This window comes from Dromaius novaehollandiae, chromosome 1, assembly GCF_036370855.1.
Source record: "Dromaius novaehollandiae isolate bDroNov1 chromosome 1, bDroNov1.hap1, whole genome shotgun sequence".
Lineage (NCBI taxonomy): Eukaryota > Metazoa > Chordata > Aves > Casuariiformes > Dromaiidae > Dromaius > Dromaius novaehollandiae.
The window spans coordinates 128,255,465-128,277,788 of NC_088098.1; the positions used below are offsets into that span (position 1 = coordinate 128,255,465).

The 22,324-nt window shown below is 33.8% G+C and overlaps 1 protein-coding gene across 9 annotated transcripts in view; it reads left to right on the plus strand.

Annotated features, from left to right (window-relative positions):
* The window catches only part of DMD (dystrophin), a 1,316,184-nt gene that overhangs the window by 618,245 nt on the left and 675,615 nt on the right, over positions 1-22,324 (plus strand). For all 9 annotated transcript variants that reach the window (XM_026096811.2, XM_064497835.1, XM_064497804.1 and 6 more), the window contains 5 exons: positions 1,038-1,160; positions 2,672-2,809; positions 4,735-4,887; positions 5,822-6,004; positions 21,107-21,301. In XM_026096811.2, coding sequence (XP_025952596.2) covers positions 1,038-1,160; positions 2,672-2,809; positions 4,735-4,887; positions 5,822-6,004; positions 21,107-21,301 — 792 coding nt within the window. The remainder of the gene's footprint in view (positions 1-1,037; positions 1,161-2,671; positions 2,810-4,734; positions 4,888-5,821; positions 6,005-21,106; positions 21,302-22,324) is intronic.

A 22,324-nucleotide genomic window follows, 5' to 3' on the forward strand; every position in this document is an offset into this window, starting at 1 on the left:
TAGTGGAGTTTTACATCTTGTATCCAAAAGTTCGTAGAATGTCATAAAGCATTAATTACATTTAAATCTAAATTTTATGCAAGAAACATCAACAATTTGTTGCTTGATTTTGTATTTATACCTGTAGTGGAAGAAAGCTTTTACTGTTAATCCTTTGCAATACATAATAAATTGTATACTGAACTATACACAGGCACTCAGATATAAGGTAGATAAAGGAAAGTAATGGAAAAAATGGTGTATTGTTGTTAATAGGTGGCCTTTGTTGTTTCAGAGTTTAAAACTGAAGGCAATGTAACAAGATGAAGCACTGTAATTAGTATTGTAGATCATTTTAAGGAGATTGTGTCTGTTTTATGTAGATTGGGGTTTTTTGTCATCCCTTTTTTTGTTGAAGCTTTTGTGAATCACAGCTCTTTTAGTGAAGTTGCTTTGTTTTGGTTTTAATGTGTTACAAAATATTGTTAGGGGAATATCTTATACAAAGATTATCTGTCTTTTGTTTTCAGCTAGAGATTATATAATTCACCTGGCACTTTTGTTATTCTTTGTGACAGAGCAATGATTTCAAAACACTGAAACAAATTATCATGACATTGTTCTTTAGTAGTAGTAGTAGTAGGTGGTTATTCATCTGAATGGATTGCTTGTTGCTGTGTGAGTAATTTCTGACAAACCAGATTTAGCCAAGTAGTGTCAACATCTAATTTCTTAGACACACTGTTAAGTAACATCGTTTATCTGAACCTCTTTTAACACACAAATGTGAGACTATCAGAATTTTTTGTGATCTTCGGTCATCATAAAATTGTTATGTTTTCTTATATGAAAATTCTACAGGATTGTTAAATACCTATCTTTATTTGTATCTTTGGATACTTTGAGTTATATGGTGTAGATGTTTTTCTATATTACAGAAAGCCTACCAGAGTTTTTGCAGTAGGAGGTAGAACAGAGGTTGCTTTTGATTTATATTTCTAATAAAACTGTTAAGTATATGATTTAAGTAAGTAATCTCTGTCTGTCTCCCATTTTAGCCCTTCCCTCCTTTGAAGGAATTGGAGCAATTTGACTTCGATATACAAAAATTGCTTGAACCACTGGAGGCTGAAATTCAGCAGGGGGTGAATCTGAAAGAGGAAGACTTCAATAAAGATATGGTAAGTTGATTGAAATGGAAGTCTGAGTGAAGTAGGCAGGGAGATGAATAAAACCTGGGTGAAAATTAGAAGCTTCGACATCTGCATTTGGATCTTTAGATATGAATTGCATGAATTTTTAGTGTGCTAATATATTATAATTTCAAAGGTCCCAGGTTAGGATCAGCTAAATATTTTAGTGATATGTTTGTAGTTAGTTTTATAAGAAAAACATTTTTTGACCCATGTAAAATTAACACTGAGCGAAGCAGGAACATTATCCACAGGCAGCAGCAGTATTACAGAATAGGGAATGGATATTAAAATTTCTGTAGCAGTAGAAAGACCAAGAAAACTCAGAATGATGCATCTATTTGGGTAATACACCAAGAAAAGACCTTTACTGTAGACAAATGCTGGGTAATGATCACTGAAATAAAATGCCACACATGCCAATTAGTTCTTAACAGATCTGACCATACTATTTATTGTGAATAGTTTGTGGCAGTTGTACATTTTATTGCTTATATATTGATCATGAATCAATTCCAAATGTTTGCTGTTTGTAAGTAGTAAAACATATTTGTGCAAATTTAAAAAAAAAGGAGTAAAATATTGCTATGCTTTGCTCCTATTGCCTCTATGTATTTACTATGTGTATTTTCTCCAGAGTGATTTTCAGAGTAATTCCATTTCTTGGTCGGCCAATAAGTGATACCTCTTTAGGTCCCTCTCTTTGTGAGTCAGCACCAAGATCAAATATATATTTCTTTACAAACAATATTAAGAATCTGTATTCTTTTCAATTTAAAGAATTCTTCAAATATAATATCTATTTTACGTCAATGGTGAAAGGAATCTTTGCAAGACAATTTTTTCTTCCCTTTTTTTTTTCCACAGAAAAAGTACTAGCTGTTTAGGGCAGTATTTATTGCTGTTGTAAGTTCTGGATGAAGCAAGTTTGGCCAGATAGTTTCCAGTAGTGGAGCATATTTTGTTCCCTTTCTTTACATAAAATGTTTAGTATAGTTCAAAGGATATGCTCTGAAATGTGGTGGCATAGATTCACCGGCTACATAAAAGATGCTTAGTGGTATTTTTTCCTCTGCCAGAATAGTTATTTTGCATTGTGATTATACTATTACATGCAGTGTTTAAGAATCACATGGCTTTCTAGCATTGTAGCAATTATTTAGAGTATTTTAGATGTATATCATTTTTTCTTATTGTAAAGTAAAATGTATTTTCACTTTTTGTGTTTAATGTTTTCATCATGTTATCCTGGATGCTGCATAAAATCTAATCTCAAACAGCTGTAGGTTTTTAAGTGCTGTTTTACTTGTACCACGCAAATCTCTAAACCTGTTGTAGAGAGTAAATAAAAGCTATTGCGTCTTCAGTATAGAACTGTAAGTGGATGTTAGGTGATTACCTTAGCAGAGAAAATCTAGGCTTTTTATGTCTATATTTCCTAGTATTTAAGTAATAAATAGATTTAAATGCACATTATACATGTTATTTTTTTACATCAGAGTGAAGACGATGAGAGCACAGTAAAAGAATTGCTGCAAAGGGGAGACACTCTTCAAAAGAGAATCACAGATGAGAGAAAACGGGAGGAAATAAAAATGAAACAACAGCTGTTGCAGACTAAACATAATGCTCTCAAGGTATAGGAGTAAAATTATAAGCCCATGCTACTAATCCTTTTTTTTCTATATTCAGGGCAATGTTCTATTAAGTTAAATGAAGCCTCATTACTATTTAGTGCCTATTCATTTTAAACAATTCACCTCTAAGCATATATTTGCTTATACGTGTCTGTTGATGCCTTGGGAAAGACTTGTTAAATATTCAGGTTAATGAGTACTGTTTTGTCCCTAGTTTTACAACCAGGTGACTGCCAGTTGGACTATGGAGAGCTCTTTGTTAATAATTACTTTTTTAACCCAGTATGCACATTCTATGTTTCTCTAACACTAAAGACCTTACTTACAATCTTTTCTCATAAATTTATATTTTCAGTTGTAGAACATACTCGTTATATATTGATCTTTTATCCTTTAATGAATTAGAATGTTCATATGCTATACTGTTTTAGTGGGAATGTTGGTTCCAGTCTCTTTAAAACTGTGATAGGGCACCAATAAACCTAGCAGCTAAGACCCTGAAAACCAAGGCATATATCAAAGTTCTGTGTTACCACCCTGCTGGAGATACTGCTGTCTGGTACTGTACCTAAAACCATCCACAGTGAGGTGTGTTTGGACAAACTGATAGACTTAACTGAGAATGTCTTCTTCCCAGGAAAAAAATGTAAGTGAGGAAAGAAAGAATCATAGCTGGACGGTCACCTTGGTGACCTACCTGGAGCTGTAGGCTCTGGTTAGTACAGGAAATTGTCTCACTGTATCACAATTTTTAGTATTTTGGAGAGGAAAAATTTTCTTTCTCTTGAAAAATGTCAGTTTTTTATGGCTCTGGAAATATGGCATGGTTATATTTTATTACTGATTCTCAAGTAAAATCTTTCCTTTCTGTGTGGATTTCGTTCTAATTTTCATTGACTTTTGTGAATTCAGTAAAAGAATAGATGGATGATACCACTGTTTTCTCCACATTTAAAAGAAACTAGAAATTTATTTGATTTTTCTTTGACTGTTACAAATTAAATGCAAGTAATTCATAACTTTTACTTAGGTGAAATAAGAAACCTGTTTTCTGAACTCTGCTTTTGACCATACCCCTTACTGGCTGGGTGTATGGAATAGAGCAGTTGATTTTCTTTTGAGTGACTCAGTTAAGGCATTCAATCTTGTCAAATAAAATTCAAGAACAGTCTAAGCAAGTTCATTTGAATATTTTTACATAAAATGTATCAGTAATGTTCTAAATTACTTGTTAATAACTTATAATAGTGAAAATATTTTCTGAATTCTGCATGAGTAAAGTTAGATAGTTAAAGCAAATTCACATAGAATATTTTTATAAAACTTATAGGAAATGAAATAACATTTTTGAATTTCCTATTAAAAAGAAGTTTTAATTCTTTTATAAAGCAGCTGTCATAAACAAAAGACATTTACTATGTAAATTTTCCTCAATTTAAAAAAAGAAAACTTGTCTTTACATATATTTCTGCATTGAAATGATTTTCCTTTGAATAGCTACAGAGTTGGCATGTAGGCTAGAATTTCACAGGAGACCACAAAGCACAGGAAGCCCACTTATTGCTAGAATTTAAGTAGGCTGTGTTTCCATCTGTCCAGCAAGTATTTCTGAGCAGAAGTGTTTTATGTAAAATGTTGACATTTATGTAATAGTTTTCATTTCTCTGAATATTGGTGACTATATCAGTGGTTTATTCAGCATGTGAACAAAACTGAATTAGGGAATCTCCTTTGACAGAAAAAATAGTCTGTGTTAAATGGAAGAAAATATGCTCTATTCAGATACTTATATACATGATTTAAATATCGACATTTGATTTTTAAAGTTATGCACTTTTCATGTCTTCCCTTCAGTGTGCACACATGCCAATCCATATTTTATAAGCCTTTAATTCATATTCTAATAATGTCTGCACTGTGAACAGGACTTGAGGTCTCAAAGAAGAAAAAAGGCTTTAGAGATTTCTCATCAGTGGTATCAGTACAAGAGACAGGCTGATGACCTAATGACATGGCTGGATGACATTGAGAAAAAGTTAGCCAGTCTACCAGACCCCAAAGATGAGCAGAAGCTGAAGGTAATGTTGTTATGGGATGGCAATGGTAGATTTTTTTTAGTGATATCTTATTAATTTAAAAGACAACAGATACAATAAATATTCCGATAGATACAGAAAATTAGCAGTGCAGTACTTTATTTCTGTCTTGTAAAAAACACAAACAAACAAACAAACCCCTGACAATACTTGTTCAAATGGACATTTCTTTGTCTTGCTTTATCTTGTATTCATATGTTATGCGGAATGCTATATCAGTATTTGAAACACACTAAATAAAATTTTCTGTTAATAATTTGAAAGTGTGCAATGTATTAAAAAGCATCAAATGTTTTCTAGTAAACATTGTAATTGGTTTTATGTATCTTTGTTCCAGATGAACAAATGACTTACCGATATATGGATGACCTCTTTCTCATGTTAGCACATTCATTTTCATCAGAACATACTCATATGTCACTGTCAAAGTCTATAGATTTATTTACATACTGTCAAAGGTTTTCCTACTTTATTTTGCATCGTCTTTCTTTGCTTCATTCTCTGTTGAGTTTCCCACAGAGTAAAAAAGGAGTTAAGTAATATATTTAGTCAAGTAATATTTTTGTAACTGTCCAAACACTATTTGTCCTGAGTATACTGACCCTTACAGATAAAAGAATTTCTCCAATTACCCATCAGAGTGCACTAGCAAGAATCAGGAATTGGAAACTGTTGGCCTTTGCCAGTTTTCAATGTATACCAGTTGCTAGCACCTCTACAGCCAATCCACAAGAAGGTTCTTCAATTTAAGTTATGTTTGTTTTGTCTAACTGTAAAATAAGACATGAAATAACTGTACACTTTGATTGTAACAATAAAACGGAAATGGCAATTCTGACAGAGTATTTTGCTAATTCTAAGTTGATGGATCTAGTTAGCTAACTGTCCTGGGCCCTGTATTGGTTTTGCTCACTAGGAGATTGATGGAGAATTGGAGAAGAAGAAGGAAGATGTGAATGCGGTGCACAGGCAAGCTGAACGCTTGTCTAAGGATGGGGCTGCAAAAGCAGTGGAGCCAACCCTGATACAGCTCAGCAGGCGCTGGCGAGATTTTGAGAGCAAATTTGCTCAGTTTCGAAGACTCAACTATGCACAAATTGTGAGTTGTTACCAGCAAACCCATATGTTTGCAACTGCTACTACTAACAGCATCCTACTAACAGTGAGAGCTTCAGGGGCAGTGTCAGCTCTTCAGATATTAATAAGAAAAACCTTGTTGTCTGCAAGTGGGGGAATCTTTATGGTCTAATACAATAGTTCTCTGCTTTTGCATTTGATCTTAAAATTGCCCTTAAGTTAAATCAGCTAACTACAGAAAACTCAGTAATGAAAAGCTCGTGTTTATTTCTGTTGCCTCATTATTTTTCCGTGACATTTTCCAGTTTAATCATGTCAGTTTGCCATGCATATATTTTGTTCAATAAACATGTGTAAATCAGAAAAAAAAGTATGATTTTCAAACTACCCATCCCATGCCAACTTTAATTGTTTTTTATTTATCCATAACACATATAAAACTGACTTCAGGAAGAGATTGCAAAATTTGTTCTTACACTATGTATACATGGCCAGTTCTTCAGTTGCTTCAAGTCTCAAAGGAATTTTTGCAAGAAACTATGCTTGTTTGCTTGACAGGATGAAAACGTCATTTTTAAAACCAACTTTTTATCCTTAGGATTTTGAAAGGTTTAATTATACGTAAAATATAATTACACTTACTGGTTTATTCATGCTACAATAATTGGATAAATAAAGGGGAAAATAAAATGTCACTGTTCCAGGTTTGTGATCAAAATGGGTATTGGGCAAATTGCCCATTTGGAAGATTACCGAAGTTGCTTTTGCACTCACACAGCAGTTATTGCTTGCCATTCCTACTTCTGTGCTCATTGTCTGCTGGCCTTTTGGTTTTATATAACTAAAGAGAAGCTTGACTCCTGCTTACTATCAAGGAAGTTGTTGCATTATGTGCTCTTCTGGAATCTTAAAAATGCTTGTGTGAAAGAAGTGTTTCAACAAACTATCACTCTGTTTTGTTTTGTTTTTTTTTTTAATGCACCTAGATTACAGGGCAGCCATACTGACAGGACAGTGAAAATTTAAATATATAAAGTGTGCTTTCTACTTGATATATGGTGGACCATATTTTAAAAAAGAAAAAAAATGCTCAAAAAATAAGCAATAATGTGTACCCTTTTGGTCAATGCAGTGCTTTTTTTAATGTACTGAATGTATTAATCTGTTTTTATTTTGAACTTTTCTACTATTGAATTATGTAATGTATGTATAAAAATAATAATCAGAATAGCTTTGCAGTTAATGGAAGCAATCAGAGAAACATTAACTTTGGTTTGTGTGTTATTAAATCTTGTTCCATATGATTACTCTTTTCAGATTACTATGGTTTCTATTAAACTTGATGGATGTAATCCATTGCGAATCATTTATATTGGCAAGGAGCTAGAGCAGCCTTCACTTTGTCTTGTATATCAGTCTTTTTTTTATAATGAGTATATGTGTTCCTTTGATAAGCAAGTAAGAAATAAGAATGAACACGTAATTTATATAAAAATATTCTGCTGTCATTGTGTCTTTTATGTCCCCCACCACCTTCCATGACAGAGGACCAGTATATTCATTATAAAATTTTACTAGCAAATCAATAAATGTACATATTAGTATATTTTGCTTTAAAGTGTGTAGAAATAAATAAATCAGCATGTGTGCTTTTGAATTGGTCAGTGAAATATATATAGTCATTGACTTTTTTTTAAGTCATGTAACCATTACATGTATTCTTATTGTTAAAAATTATTTCTATATTTATATTCTTATAATGTTTAAATTTTAAAATCTCTGCAGCGTATGCAGAAGGGCTACTTAATATTTATATGTGGAATGAGGGCATTATTCAATTAAATTTAACTGTGTACATTATAGTTGCAGTATACTTTATGTCAGAGTTCTCATTTCTCATGAAAAATATCTTTCTCTTCTGATAATGAGAATGGTGGCATTTGTATGAAATATGGTTGAAGTTTTTTAGAAGCTGTTGAAACTGGTGAGAGGCAGTATATTTTCATGGCTCGAGTCAGAAGGAGGAGAAGTACAGTTGCTTTGTTAGTCCTAGTTCTGGCTTTGCTGAGGCACTGAAAACAGAGTGAATTTGTCTTGACTCCTTTTTTTTTTTTTTTTTTTTTTGAATACAGCATAAATACCTACCTCACAGGGATGTTGTGAGGATTAATTGTTTGTACAGGACTTAAAAATACAAAAGAAAAATGAAAATTCAAAGTAGTCACTTAAATACTTGCATACACCAGCAACAATAACCTTGACAGAGATTTTTAGTGTTAACAACCAACTGAATAAAATCATGATGCAATAAAAATTCCCAAAGGAATTTCTTTTTAAAGCAAAGAAATAGGAAATTTCTACATTTTCCATTTATAATTGATGATGTATACAACAACAGACTTTTACTTAACAATTGAAAGCTGTCATTATAAAGTCCTAAGGACTTGGTTGTGCTATATACCTTGCAATTCATTAGGATTCATTGAATAAATATAGCAAGACGCTGCATTGAAGAAGACCTTTAAATGTGTGGCTTGATGACAGAACTGTATTTGCCACCTTTGGTGGAGCTACTGTAATTCTAATATCAAAGTGTGAAATTAGAATGATCATTCCTCCTGGATTTTACTTTTCCTCCATTTTTCTTAAAGATAGCTGTCAAAAGGGTAAAGCAACCATAAAAACGTAAGAATTTATTCTCTCTAGCATGGTAGATTTTAATAAAATTATAATTATTTCTCAGATACACAGCAGTGAATATCCAGTAACTATTTCACAAATGTGTATGTGCGTATATGTAAATGTACAAAAGGGAAAATTCTGTCACTGATTTTGCTAATATGGTATGATGTAGTTGAAAGCATAAACTTAAAAAGATGAAGTACAACTACTCTTCACTAAACATAATGAGCTTAAGATATTTCTTATATCGCCTCACCCACTGCATGTTCTGTTTAATGCCAATTTGAGGCATTGTTTTCAAGGAATAAAGTGTGCATCCTTAGAGAAAAAGGTGATTTATCGAAATAACAGAATAAACATGATGCAGTAACAAATAAAGCAGCACAAAGCTGCCTAAACTGACACTGAATGGGAAAAAAACAGCAAAACTGTAAAAGTTTTTGGTGTTCATGTTGTCTTTCAGTTTCCCCTCCCATGCAGTGTCTTCACATATATGTAGCAAAATCATCTGTGGGGCAAATTCAGTGGGGGAAATTTCAATTTCCTAGGCTCATGCAAGTTCAAGTATATATCTAAGGTGATTTAGCTTCTTAGTTCTGTGTTAAGAAAAGCTTAGTTTCTGCTTCATCTCTACTAAGAATTTCAGTCTGAAGCCTGTCGGTAGTAACTTCAGTTGTGAAGTGAGTAACTTACTGAAGAGTTAGAGATTTTATGGCCTCATTTTAAAATGACGATGGACCACCAAATTCCACTGCTCTCCTTGAGCGAAGGAAATCAAAGCCCCAAAGCAAAAATCAAGCCCTTAATGTTTAATCCTAGTGACTGTATGTAATTTTTTCATATTAAAATAAATTGCATTTGTTTTTCAATAAAATTTGTTTCACTTAAGTGATGACAGTAGGGATGTCTGGGGACATTTATTTCTAGATTATCTCTGCAGAACCTAAAATCATTAAGCCTTGGCAGTTGCACAGTATTTTTAGACAAAACCCTAAAGTTTCCAGGTAGCATTTTTCTACAACAGTTTATGTGAGAGTTCCAGGGTGATAAAATGTTTATCCTATGCAGAGAAAAAACTTCATTCACATCTTTTAGTTCAAATCAGGATCAAACTGGTTTATTGATATAATAAATTAAATGAAATTAATTAAATTAATTAGTTAATTAAATTAGCCCTTAGTGAATAATTATTTTATAGGATTTTTTTCTGTGCTTTCATTTCAGCAGTCTTTGAGCATGCATATGCCATGGATCACTTTAGATGTTATTGTGATGACTGAGATTATTCTGCTCGTAGAGGGTACTGAAGGCCTTTATCATGCAAAAGCATTCTCTGCGATGAAAACAGGTGCAGAGCCTACACTACTTAAATTCTAATTTTATATGTTCTATTACCATATTTTTTCAATTTCACTAATGCTCTTCCTGCTAGCCCATATTTTTTTTTTTTCTTTTTGTGTCTCTGGTGGACTATGTATGCTGTTAACAGTAAGCCAGTGTCTTTTTTAGGGCTGCAGTAATATTTTTATTGCGACCTAGTAACAGCTGTCAAAATTATGTACATGTCATTTATATACAAGCAAAAAAATAGGCTTACCAAGTCATTTCAGTAATTTCATTAGTGATACACACAAAAATTCTATTGAAATTCATGGTCATTTTACTGTCGAATTAATTGGACCTGGACTTTGCCCATACTGGGAAAAATAATGAAACTGATGAAATGATAAACAGCACAAGAGACTGTCTTTTTGTACCAATAAGACTACGTGGTGAACAAGAGAGAATAAGGAAAATAACTATACAAAATATATATTTCTTTCTATAAGGTAAGTGATTTAGGCTGAGCACTTCAATACTGTTGTTAACTGTGACATAGATAAAATGCCCATACTCTTAGTGCTTAGTATGAAATAAATGTAGTAAGCTTTATTTTTCCAAACAGGAGAGATTATTGTGTTGTAGATTCTATAAAGCGCACAGAAATTCAGAAGATCTGTCTCCTAACTGAAAGATCATTTCAGGAGGGAGAGCCAAGTGATCAGTTTCTGGATCCAGATTAGTAACTTGTCAAGTTTACATCTGAATTTCAAGTGGTTGTATAAATTCAGATTTTTTAAAGGCATCTTTCAGTTTTCAGTTAGTATTTCCTTGTGGAGTTCTATTTCTTTTATTTAATGGAAGCTAAGGTTTTTTTACTGTTAGGTCACCTATAAAAATACTTTCTAAAATCTAACCAAAAGTCAGTTGAAAACAGTCTCTTCTGTCATAGCTAGATAAACAGGTTACTGTCCTAATTCTCTCTGAAGCTAAGTAATAAGAGCATTCTTAAACATGTGCTGTCATTCCTTTAGAAACTTGTTTTCCACAGTTTTCGCAACCAGCAACTTTTGAATGGAGTAGTTTTCTTCTTCTCCCTTGCTTAAATATTTCTTTGAGAAAATAAATAAGTGATGGTTGCCAAAAAGAATGGGCAAGCTATTTCTTCTTTATTGCTGCAAGGAGTGAGGGGGAGAAGGAATAAAAGCGAGAAAGGACATTAGAAAAGGAAAATAGGAAAATATCTACTGCCCAAAAGATAAGAATTATATGGTGACAGGTTAGAATACAGTGTCTGTTTGCCCTGTGCTCTTACAGGTCTCTCAAGGACAGGGCAGAGGTGATGCTGTGACACCGTTTCTCTTCTCTCACCATAGCAGTGGCAGGTCTTCAAACAAATAACTTTACACAGTGCAGCTAAACACCGGGCTTTCTTTGACTGTGGTCTGAGAAAGGGGTGAAGATGAATGAGCATCTCTGGAAAGAGAATCACAGACGAATCTTAACATCGATTTTCTAGCCTCCATCAGCCTGGAAATTGTCAGAGAAATCATCATTTTGTAAACGTTGCTGTTAGAAAATTTATTCCAAATACCTTAATTCTATTTCAGATATTTTAATTCTAGTTACTTGTCTAATTCAGGATTCTGATAAGAAAGCTGTGGGAAGTACACGGAATATGAGTGTAATATTGAGATATTTGAAGAGGAGCTTGTTTTAAGGATGTATTTTAAAATGCACTTCAACTTCTCAGTGTCTAAAATGAATGCCCAGACTGTTGTGGCAATTTAAGTCGACACGATCTATGGCCTTCTGTTGTTACAAGGGGAAGTGACTGAGTTCTTTTTTCCAAAGCACATTTGTCTTTTCTCATATTTGCTTATTAATTCCGTGGAGTGTTTGCAATCGTCACTGCAAATCTACGATCTTTTAATGGAATGAATTTAAAAAAAATCCTTATCCTGTCTTGTAGAAGACAGAACTTTATGGGAAAGATTTTTCTCTACCACTTTTCATTGTCTATCAGAATCTTTAATGAAGTGATCTGAATCATGTTCTGTAGTTTAAAAGTGAAATTCAACATCTTTAACTCTTCATATTGGAATGAGAAGCTGCAGCTTGGACTAAATGCTGCCTTAGGATAGTGCCTTTAAATTATATGATGTTGTTATAAGAATGTGCTCTCAGGGATGCTGAGAATTATCCCACAATCTTTTTGTATTGTTCCATGTGTGGTAGAGAGTGAAACAAGAGCAGCCGCCTCTGGTTAAAGAATCAAGTGCAAGAGAGCACCTGGTTGTCTCTCTTTTCAATTTTTGGCAGCAAAGCTGAGCATTATACTAGTATGGTAATTTTCTTCCTCGTAATTACCTAGCTTTGTGGGAAACAAGACAGCTATTTACTATCTTATTTTCTCTAATGCAGTATATCATAATTTGCTATCATAATAAATTATATGGTGAGGAATTTGACATCAAAATTACTTGGTTAGAATATCGAATTAAATAATAAGAGGAGAGACCTGCTACAGAGCGATATAGCCCTAAGTGGTAGTATATTTTTAAGAGATGATATTCAGCTTCTTGCTTGCAATTAACGGTATCAGTGCCACTTACTCATTCTTTGCATGGATGCATCTGAGTGTGTGCATAAAGGTGCAGATGGAAGTGAATTTATATACATACATCGTGACAGCTGAATATCTATGTATGTATATTTTAGTTTTCAAAACTAGTGGAATGACAGCAATTTAATTCACATTATTTAAAAAAGTCTATGTCTTGGAGTAACAAAATCAGGCTAAATGGCAAACCCTATTATTATTCTGTATGCTTGCATCTCTAAAAATGTAGATTAACGTTATTCTAAGAACCAAAGAGGGAACATTTCTGGAAAGCGGTGATGTTTAAGTTTTAGGACATTGCTCTCTGAAGCTGTTAGCATTCAACACTAATGGGGTACTTTAATGGTATTTTTACATTATTTTCTAAATTATCTCACCCAATAGCTAACAGATGCAGATGGCATAAATATCAACAAAGTTGGTATCACAAATCAACACTAGGAATGGATCAGTCAATTTAGACATCAAATGGACTGCATTCTAACACAGCAGTGCTTTCCCAAACATTAATTGGTTCCTTGGTGGTCAGGCAGTAAAGTTACACATGTTATTATTCAAGACAGCCCTAAAGCTTCATGCACAAACACTGTCTAGGATTAGGGTGCTTCTGGAATCCATGTCTTGTTTGCAGTCTCAGTCAATCAGCCGCTAAATAAATTGGTATTAACCAAAGTCTGATCCTAGGACTGCTGTCATCCAGGATAACACATAGAAGCTTGCTTTGTCACTGAATATACAGTTTCGTCTCTCTAGCTAACCACTGCCCTAGAAAAACAATTTTGAAATTCTATTTTGAGTTTAACAAATTTTGAAATCCCTTCCATCCTATAGGGAGCTTCCTGCTGTGCAGAGGAATTTGACTGTACTGTATGGCTTTGATGGAATCCATACCCACTGTCACAGCTGGACAGCAGGAATTGAAAAGATACAGGACTGTGTAGAAGAATTTAATCCTTTAATTTGTCGACCAGATATTTGCTTAAATGTGGTACTTGCTTTAGAGTGTCTGTACATATTTTTGCAGCAGCAAAAATTATTATGAGATTAATACAAGAAATGATTAGCAACTTTCTGGGTTTATTTATTCTGTAGTTAACATATAAACACTTTGTAATACATATTGCCTACTGGAGAGTGACACATAAACCAATTCTGCAGTAAGTGTTTTCCAGGTAAACACATAACAAATTCTAATTTTTTAAAAAATACTTGTTTAAAGCCAGCCTAGAATGTAGATTTCACAATGTCTTCATTTTTTTATCATTCCAAAATGTAGCATGAATGCATACCCATTTATGTACTCACTTGTAATTCTTCAGTAGACAGAGCCATACATGAAAAGGGGTAGGGTTTGTGAAATGTGTGCAACCAGTTATTTTCACCATGCAGTGTAATTAAGTCATCTTCATTTTATTGCATCATTAAGCAAGAGAAGGATTAGATTAAATGTTTCCAATCTGATAAATGTTTATCCATTCCGATAAAGATATCTTCAGTTTGGGTACAAAATTAATCAACTGAGTTATATCTAAAATGGATTTAGTATTACTCTTTTATGCGTTCCTGTATTCAATTGTAAAATAATTGTGATAGATTTGACCTCACATTGTGAGTGAGTTTCAGGGAGCTGCTAATTTGTGAAGTTTTATATTGACACTGGTTATCTTTTTTGACTCATTGGTAGTTAATTTCCCCCCAAAATGCTAGAGACTCTGCATTGCCTGGCCAGTGGTTGTTGAGTTACGAGGTGAAGTCTTTATTCTTTTAAATAATTCCTTTAATAAAGTTACAGATATTTATTTAAAGTCACATGACACACAGACATACTGACTTCCTTTTACTTGTTTTAAATTACTACAATTATAGACCAGATCTGGAGGCAAAAATCTAAGCTGAAATTAAACAAAAGCACTGTTAAGCAGCTGGAAAAGGAAAAGGGATGGGGAAAACTGTTCATTTTCTCTCTTCATCCAGAGTAGACATCTTTGGGAGCTGTAAAGGCATGAGGGTGTGAAGAATGCTGGCGGTGATTGCCCACAGCACCAAAATGCCTTTTCATAGTTTTTAGTTTGTACATTTATCTCCTGAAAATACAAAGAAGGAAATCATAAACCTTACAACTGTGAAAAGCACCCAGTATAATGCCTAATTACTTAGGATTTAATGTTTAAAATGAAATGTACAGGTTTTGTGTATATCTTTTGGGGTTTTTTTCATCCCAATGCAAGAATAATGTATGCAAAGGAAAAAAAAACACATTTTTTTGAGTGGAATAAGTATTCAACCAAGTGCCTGAGTCAAGCATCCACAGGTATCTATCAAAACGACCTGACAGTGCTCCTCAGACTGTAGCATGACTATCAGAGTTTTTTGAAAGATGTCCCCAAACTTGAGCCTGAAAGCATAGGGAATAGACCTTTTCTTGTGGAGAAAAGCTTCGCATTTTAATCAAGTTATGAAGGTCAGAAAGAAGACAGTGGAGGAAAGTTAGCACTGGCCTGTGCCTGTTGATTGATGGTTTTCAAAATCAAATCATGTAATTTTCTATTACCTACCGTTCCTTGCATGAGGAGTTTACTGAAATGTTTTCAAAAGAGTGGTATTGTAAATGGTAGTTTCATTTTAATTACCCTTATTTCATTTCTATAGATCATAGAATAAAAATGACTGTTAATGAAGTATTTCTCAAGCAGTAAGGTATGCCTTGGCTGTGAAGTATAGTAAGTCGTAAAGCACTCTTGGTCCAAGAATGACTTTTCTAACATAATACAGACTTCTCAGTTGATTGAAGTGAGGTGTGAGCAAAATGACTCCTGGTTACTGCATCGGTATATTTGTGGTATTAGTTCAAAGGGTTGGGTTTGGAGTATTTGACTTTGTTTTGCTTTGTTTTGTTATCTACAATATAAGTATCATGTACCACAAAAAGAAAATTCCAAGGGAGAATTTGTGTGGTGTAATCATGGTGACTTTTGTTTTTCCAACGTTAAATTCTTTAACATGTTTCAACGTTTGGGTGGCAATAAAGAGTTGATTTGCCCTTATGTTGGAATCTTTTCCTCTGTGATTAGATCATTAAGGAATGTCATTCTAAGTCATGGAAAAAAGTATCTTTCATAAACGTGCATTTTTAGTTTTGCACATCTACACTAGTGAAAATAATTATGTTGTGATCATCAATCCTGCAAAGAGTTGCACTTAATTTAACAATTTAACTTCTAGTACATGTGTATTAGCATACGTTTTGCTCTTGAATTGGGACTACAGTACTGAAAATCATGACTTTTTTTTTTTTTGCTTCACTTTCTCTATAAATCACTGATGAAGTTGGATACAATTATTAAAATACATATTTTCAGTATTGCAACACACAAGGTTTTGTACACTACAATCATTCATGAGTAGAAAAAACATAACATAAAATAATATGTACACTCCTACTTGAAAATGTGATTTTTTTTATTATTATTTTATGGGTATTTTAATGCTTTCAAGTGCCTTTTAAGACCTTGCTTCTATGGAATTATATAAATATTTTCTAAATTTTTAATCCTGTAGTGAGGATTTAAAGTCTCTCTGTACTTGAAAGAGATGCTTATTTCTGTACTGATACATTACTTGCTTGTGATTGACGAAGGCCATCCAATCTCGTAATGAAAAACTCCATACTCTCTGGATCATTCTGATGTACCTTTTAAATATGTACATACATAAGGGAAAGATGTCCTAGCAAAATTAAAAGTACAGAATTTTTCTTTCTGAAGGTGAGCTGACATCATCACTCATAATTGGCATATATAATAAGAGAACTTCTTTACATATATATATATTTATATACTTGAAAATGATTTTCTTGATCTCTGACATTATTTCATCATGCTTTTATATTTTTAATTTTTTGTTTAATATATTGCTGCTAACAACTGGTCAGGAAGTCTTATGTAGTTTAGAGTTTATTCTAAAAAGCAATAAACAGTTCAGAAGTTTATTGGAATTTTTGAGGCATGTCTGCCTTTGTCCAAAAAGTGTCTGGTATGTGGTTCTTTTTTTTTTTTTTTTTTTTTTTTTTTTTTTTTAATAAGCACACCTACATTTATTCCTCAGAGATGACTGAATTTATATAGTCTCATACATCTTACTGCTATTTGGAAAGAATACTTTCTCAAGCATTAGTTCACTTCAGGAGGAAACATCTTTTTTTCCTGAACTGCTCATCAGGATGCTGCTAGGACCAGTGTCATGGTCTAGTAGTGCTGTTGGGTGCTGTACTTTTCCACTTCACTCCTCCTGTATATTCTGGTTTTGTGAAGGATTAATTTAAAAGCACAGTGCACTAAGAGTGCTATTAGTTTAGGGGCCTACAGTGAGAATGGACCTAGAATAAAATAATTGTTAAGGCCTAACACCAAAAAGTTGGAGGTTTTTGGACACAGGCTGTTGCACACGAAAAGGGATGTTGGGATTGTTCTCTTTGCAGAAAGGGGAAAGGAAATGGATATACTGAGCTGGATGGAATATTTTGTGGGTGGATGGTGGTTTAAACTAAATACTTAGGGTCTTTTAGAAACATCCATATATTTGGAAAAAAGCTAGTTTATCTGTCAGTCGCATAAGTATCTTTGATTCCATTTTGTCTTTCCAGTGTTAATAGGAAAATTAAAAGGATTCTCCAAGTGACACTTACATGTGATATGGTTCTAGATGTATGAATAATAATCAAAGCATAATGCATTATTCCTGTACTTTTTATTTCTTTCTTTTTGTCTGTTCGTTATTGGTCTGCTCAGCTAAGGGACTGTTTGTGGATATTTCTTGTGTCTTTGTGTTGCACTTGATAGGACTTAGTTATCAATAAAATAAGTTTATTTGTCACATACGGATAGAATCACATTTATGGAAACATTCTTCCCTTTAATTAAAAATGCTTAGTGATGGAGAAGAAAATTCAATTTATTATTCTAGTGATAATGACACATGGTGAAAAGCAATGCATGAAATGATAAGCCTTACCCAAAGGATATTGATTTTTTCAGAGCTTAGACATGATTTGTGTATCAGTATAATATTGACATTGGATTAAAGCTACCAAAATGAATTAATGTCAATAAAAAAATATTTTGCAGAAACAAGGATAATTGAAGTGGCCATTTACAGCGTCATTTCCCCATCATTCTGAATAGTTTTCTTGTATTATGTATTTTTAAAAAATATTACGTATTTTTGAGCTAGAGGACTTTCAAGTAACTGTACTTTGCCACTCTGTCAGATTCAGTTTATTCAAAATCACTCTTAAAAGATTAGCTAAAGCTTTCATTTCCACTTATTTATTTTAAATCCCTAGAAAATGTTAAGCCACCGTGGTTCTGATGAACCATTTTTGCATTAGCCAATGACATATATGTTTACTGAATTAATACGATTTTTAGGACTGGTGGATCCTAGCTGCCACTGCCTCCTGGTCACCCCATGCTGTAGTAGTCCTCAGACTCCTTTTCTTGGCTTTCCCTCATTAGAATATTAGTAAATGGTTCAGTTTCAATTCAGCATTTCTGGTAAACGTGCCTGGCTAAAATACAGGCACACGCTCTTTGCCCCTCTTGTATCTTCTCCAGCACAGTGATTCCAGCCCACAAAGAGGGAGGCCAAGAACATTTTCCTTTCTTTCTGATTAGAGCTGTCAGTTGTGACTATGCCTGCCCTGCGTGCTTTAGTGCAAGATGCGAGCTTCTGCCTTGCACTCCCTTACGGTATGTGCAATGAAAGGAAGAAAGAAGTAAAGGTACAGATGGCCTCTTCCAAGCCCACTAAAGGCAAAGAAGTTTAATCCTCAATTCCTTCAGTTTTGTCAAAATTTCCAAGCCTTTTCTTTAAACAGTATTCAGAAGCTCATTAATTTGGATTATTATTCTTCTTTAGAATAAGGTATGTAATAATGTTGCCAAATAGGAGGGCAGGATCTGGCAGACTTACGCTTTCAAATATCTATCCATCTATTTGTTTCTCTAGTTTTAGCACTTTACAGCTGAACTAGCAATATAAACATCAATGCTTTATTTGCACTGGAATCATGTTGCCTATAGAACTATACCAGTAGTTGACCAACTGTGAGAAATATCAATATAAAAAGTTTTCTGTAAAGAGAAGTGTGAATGTATGCTTGTGTACATCTCATTAACATCGATAGGACTTAAATATTACATATACTTTGAGGGATGAGTAAGCTATATAGGTCATACAAGGTTCAGTCCTGTCTTCAAGCTTTAATTAATTTTGCCTTGGAGAGTGCTTTTGTATGACTTGCTTGTAGCAGTGATTGAAAGACACCCAACTTTGGTATTTCTCTAAGTATGCATGAGATCCCTGAAGTGCCCACACACGAGATTTCTGCTTGACTGTGGCTGATTTCAGAAATTATTTAAGGCATGAAGGCACAGATTCTATTTTATATATACATGTGTATACATGTGTACATAGTTATAAGCCCAAACTTGGGCTGAAAAAAATAGTTTAAAATAATAAAACTATAAAAACTATTTATATCTTATGTATCTCTTTATAAATTCATGTGACCTCTTTTTGAGTGATTAACCTTGCACACCTAGCATGCCCTTTTAATTACTGTGAATATAAATATTCTGTCTTCTCAGTCAAAAAAGGAAAATACAATTATAGTTAAAATATTCTTCATATAGACCTACATGTAGAAGTGTCACAGTGTAAAGTCTTGAGGAATGAAAATATATTGCTGCAAGTCTCAGTGGTTCTGTTGGGAATCTCCCATTTTCTAATCAACTGGGAAAGCTTTCTCTTTGGACAGGGTCAAGTGTCATTTTTGCAGAGACTGTGTTTCATGAAACATGTAGGAGGTCAAACAAAACTTTTGTTTGCAATTTATTTTAAATAAAAATGTTAGAGGTGATATCATTGTAATTAGAAAGGTTTCAGCATTAGCAGATGTCCTGAGAAGGTCATTTAGTGAAAAGACTGTAAGCAGAGCTATTAAATTTGCATAAGAAATGCAGCAGAATAAGAGAAGTCTACAGATAACTTTGTGGACTTTATACATGAAATACAGACATCTTCATGAGTGTGCATATGCATATGTTAAGACTGTAAGAAGAAAACTGAAGAACCAGGTGACTCAGATTGCAAAGTGAGAGGAGGAGCATGTAATGAAAGGATGGACAGGGCAAATGAATAAATTGAGATGCGACACCTTGCTGAGGTACTGCGTGCAAAATAGCATTTATATTTGTTTTCCTTTACATACCATGTGGCTGACTAATGATACTGTTTTCTCCAGGACCGTTGATCCTGTGTCTTTCACACACATGGGTCCAAAATCCATGATTATCTGTATTAAGACTAGAGCATCTAAATAGTGTGATTTTTGAAAGTGTGTTTGCCAGAAATTACTTGTAAAATTTCTTTGAGGTCCTCAAGAAGTAAAATTTCTATTTTTGAGAAGATAGACATCAAGCACAGTGGAATCTTGGTCCCACACTAGGACTCCTAGGTGCTATGATGAAAAATTAACCAATGATTATCAAACTGCAAAGAATTCATATCTTTAATTTTGACCTTTTCTAAAGGAGTTGCAGGTGATCATGTAATTGGAGATTAATTAAATGAAGTAGACACCGTTTCCTGTGCTCCAAGGCACACTTTTTTTGGTATTGCTTTTCCTCTGTGATCAACAAACGCATCTAATCAGAAATGCAGAGAATTTATAAAACTGTTATTATTTTGTCACCTTATATGTCAGTATCTTTTGGGACACTATAGACCAACTATCTGTTTCCTTGGAACCAAAATATTCTTTGCACTTGGTGTACACATGGTGCTGTCAGCACAGGTGTCTAGATCATATTTGTCCAGGTGAAAATGCTTAATTTCTTGAAGAGTTGTGTTGCTGGGATTTCTTTCAGGAATATGAATGCATTAGAGGACTTTCCAATCAAGGAATTTCAAATTGTATTTTCTGAATGAAACAGAGAGATGTTAGTACAGTATTTAAAGTGCTGAGCTGATCCAGGTGGTTTTTGTCATATGTTATTTAAGAAATTGTGCCTATTATGCTAGTAATTATTTTATTGGAAATTGAAATTATTTAGTATTTTAAGCCTTGCTTGTGTGGAATTTCCATAATGGAGGACATGGTCTTAAAGAGTTGTGAGAACTTAAAATGGAAAGGTTAGCAATAAAGTTTCAGTAGTACTGGAATCACAGAGTAGATGTATTTCCTACCTTCATTTCCCAGGAAAGAGAGTAGGAGAAAATACTTTGTTTACCTTTCATGGATCAGTTTTAGTACTTGCCATTTCAAACAGACTGGTGGAGTGTGCATGATTTATGTCAGAAACCTCAGACATATCCGACTTTTGTCCTTAGAAATTATTTTTAATTGTTTCTAGGTTGTGAACTGGAAATTGCATTAAGTTGTAAGTTTGTGTCGTGTTGAGAAACTAAAGGAAGCATTCTGTTGTATATCTATACTAGCAAACAGTTCATGAAGATACAACTTTTGTGGTGACTGAAGGTATGACTGTGGAAACCACTTACGTGCCTTCTGCATACCTGGCAGAGATCCTCCAACTTCTGCAAGCCTTGTCTGAAGTAGAAGAGCGCCTTAATTCTCCTGTTCTTCAGCTTAAGGATTGTGAGGATCTCTTCAAACAAGAAGAATGTCTCAAGGTAAGACGCAAATCTTTCTATACAGTGATGTGGTGCTGTTATTTTTGGGCTACTGTATGTTGGCAGCCTGTGCTAGCTCTCGTACGTACCTGTTTCAAGAATGCTTGGCCCCTCTCTGTGATGTGTGTGTGATGCATGTGATGTTTGTATATGAAGACACTTAGCCATGGTTTCACCTGTATTTGGAAGAAAAGTAAGAAAGAACACTAAGATGCCTGCAAAGTACTTCCTCATGTGGGAGAAAAAGGATGGAGAGGGGCAGTTACATATTTGAAGTTGTTGGTTTGTGGTTAAAGTTTTGTTTGAAATTTGAAATAATTAGTAAATGCTTGAACCCTATCCACACCTAGTCTTGGGAGCTTTATTTTGATGTGTGATTTATTTCAAAAATATTTTTAATTAAAAAAAGTAAAATTTAGCTGTTCCGTTCCATACTAGACTACAAAAGTTTGCAGTCTGATTGAGGATCTACTCTATGCAATTATTATAGTTTCATTAATGGGACAGGAAATATTGTCCAGCAGATAGTGAAATGTAGGCAATGAAAAGATAATCCAGTATTGTTGATAGAACTTTAATAGTAACGTTGATAGAAATGTCTGGTTTCTTCATCACTTATGTCAGTGAAATCCCCTGAAATTGGTGGAATTTTTCCAAAATAGAACTGACATAAGAAGAGAATAAGATTAAAGCTGTAAGCCTAAGTAGATGAATGGGTTATCAGCTTTTGCAGAATAATGTTTGTGTGAGGAAAGCCTTGTAAAAAAAAATCATGCTTAAGTGCTATGTATAATTAGAACAATTTCAAATTGTCATCAGCGTGAAGACTACATTTCCATTTTTCTGTGATTATTTTGGGGAAGGAAAGGTTTTAACCCAAGGAAAACTTTAGCCTAAGGAGGCTGGAATCTGCCTACAGTCAGCTATGGGAAAGAAGCTCTGTGGGAGAATCAGAATAGCTAGGTGCTCTGAATGGCCCTCTGTAGGAGCCCAGGTATACCTTTCCCCAGCAGAGGAAATGTA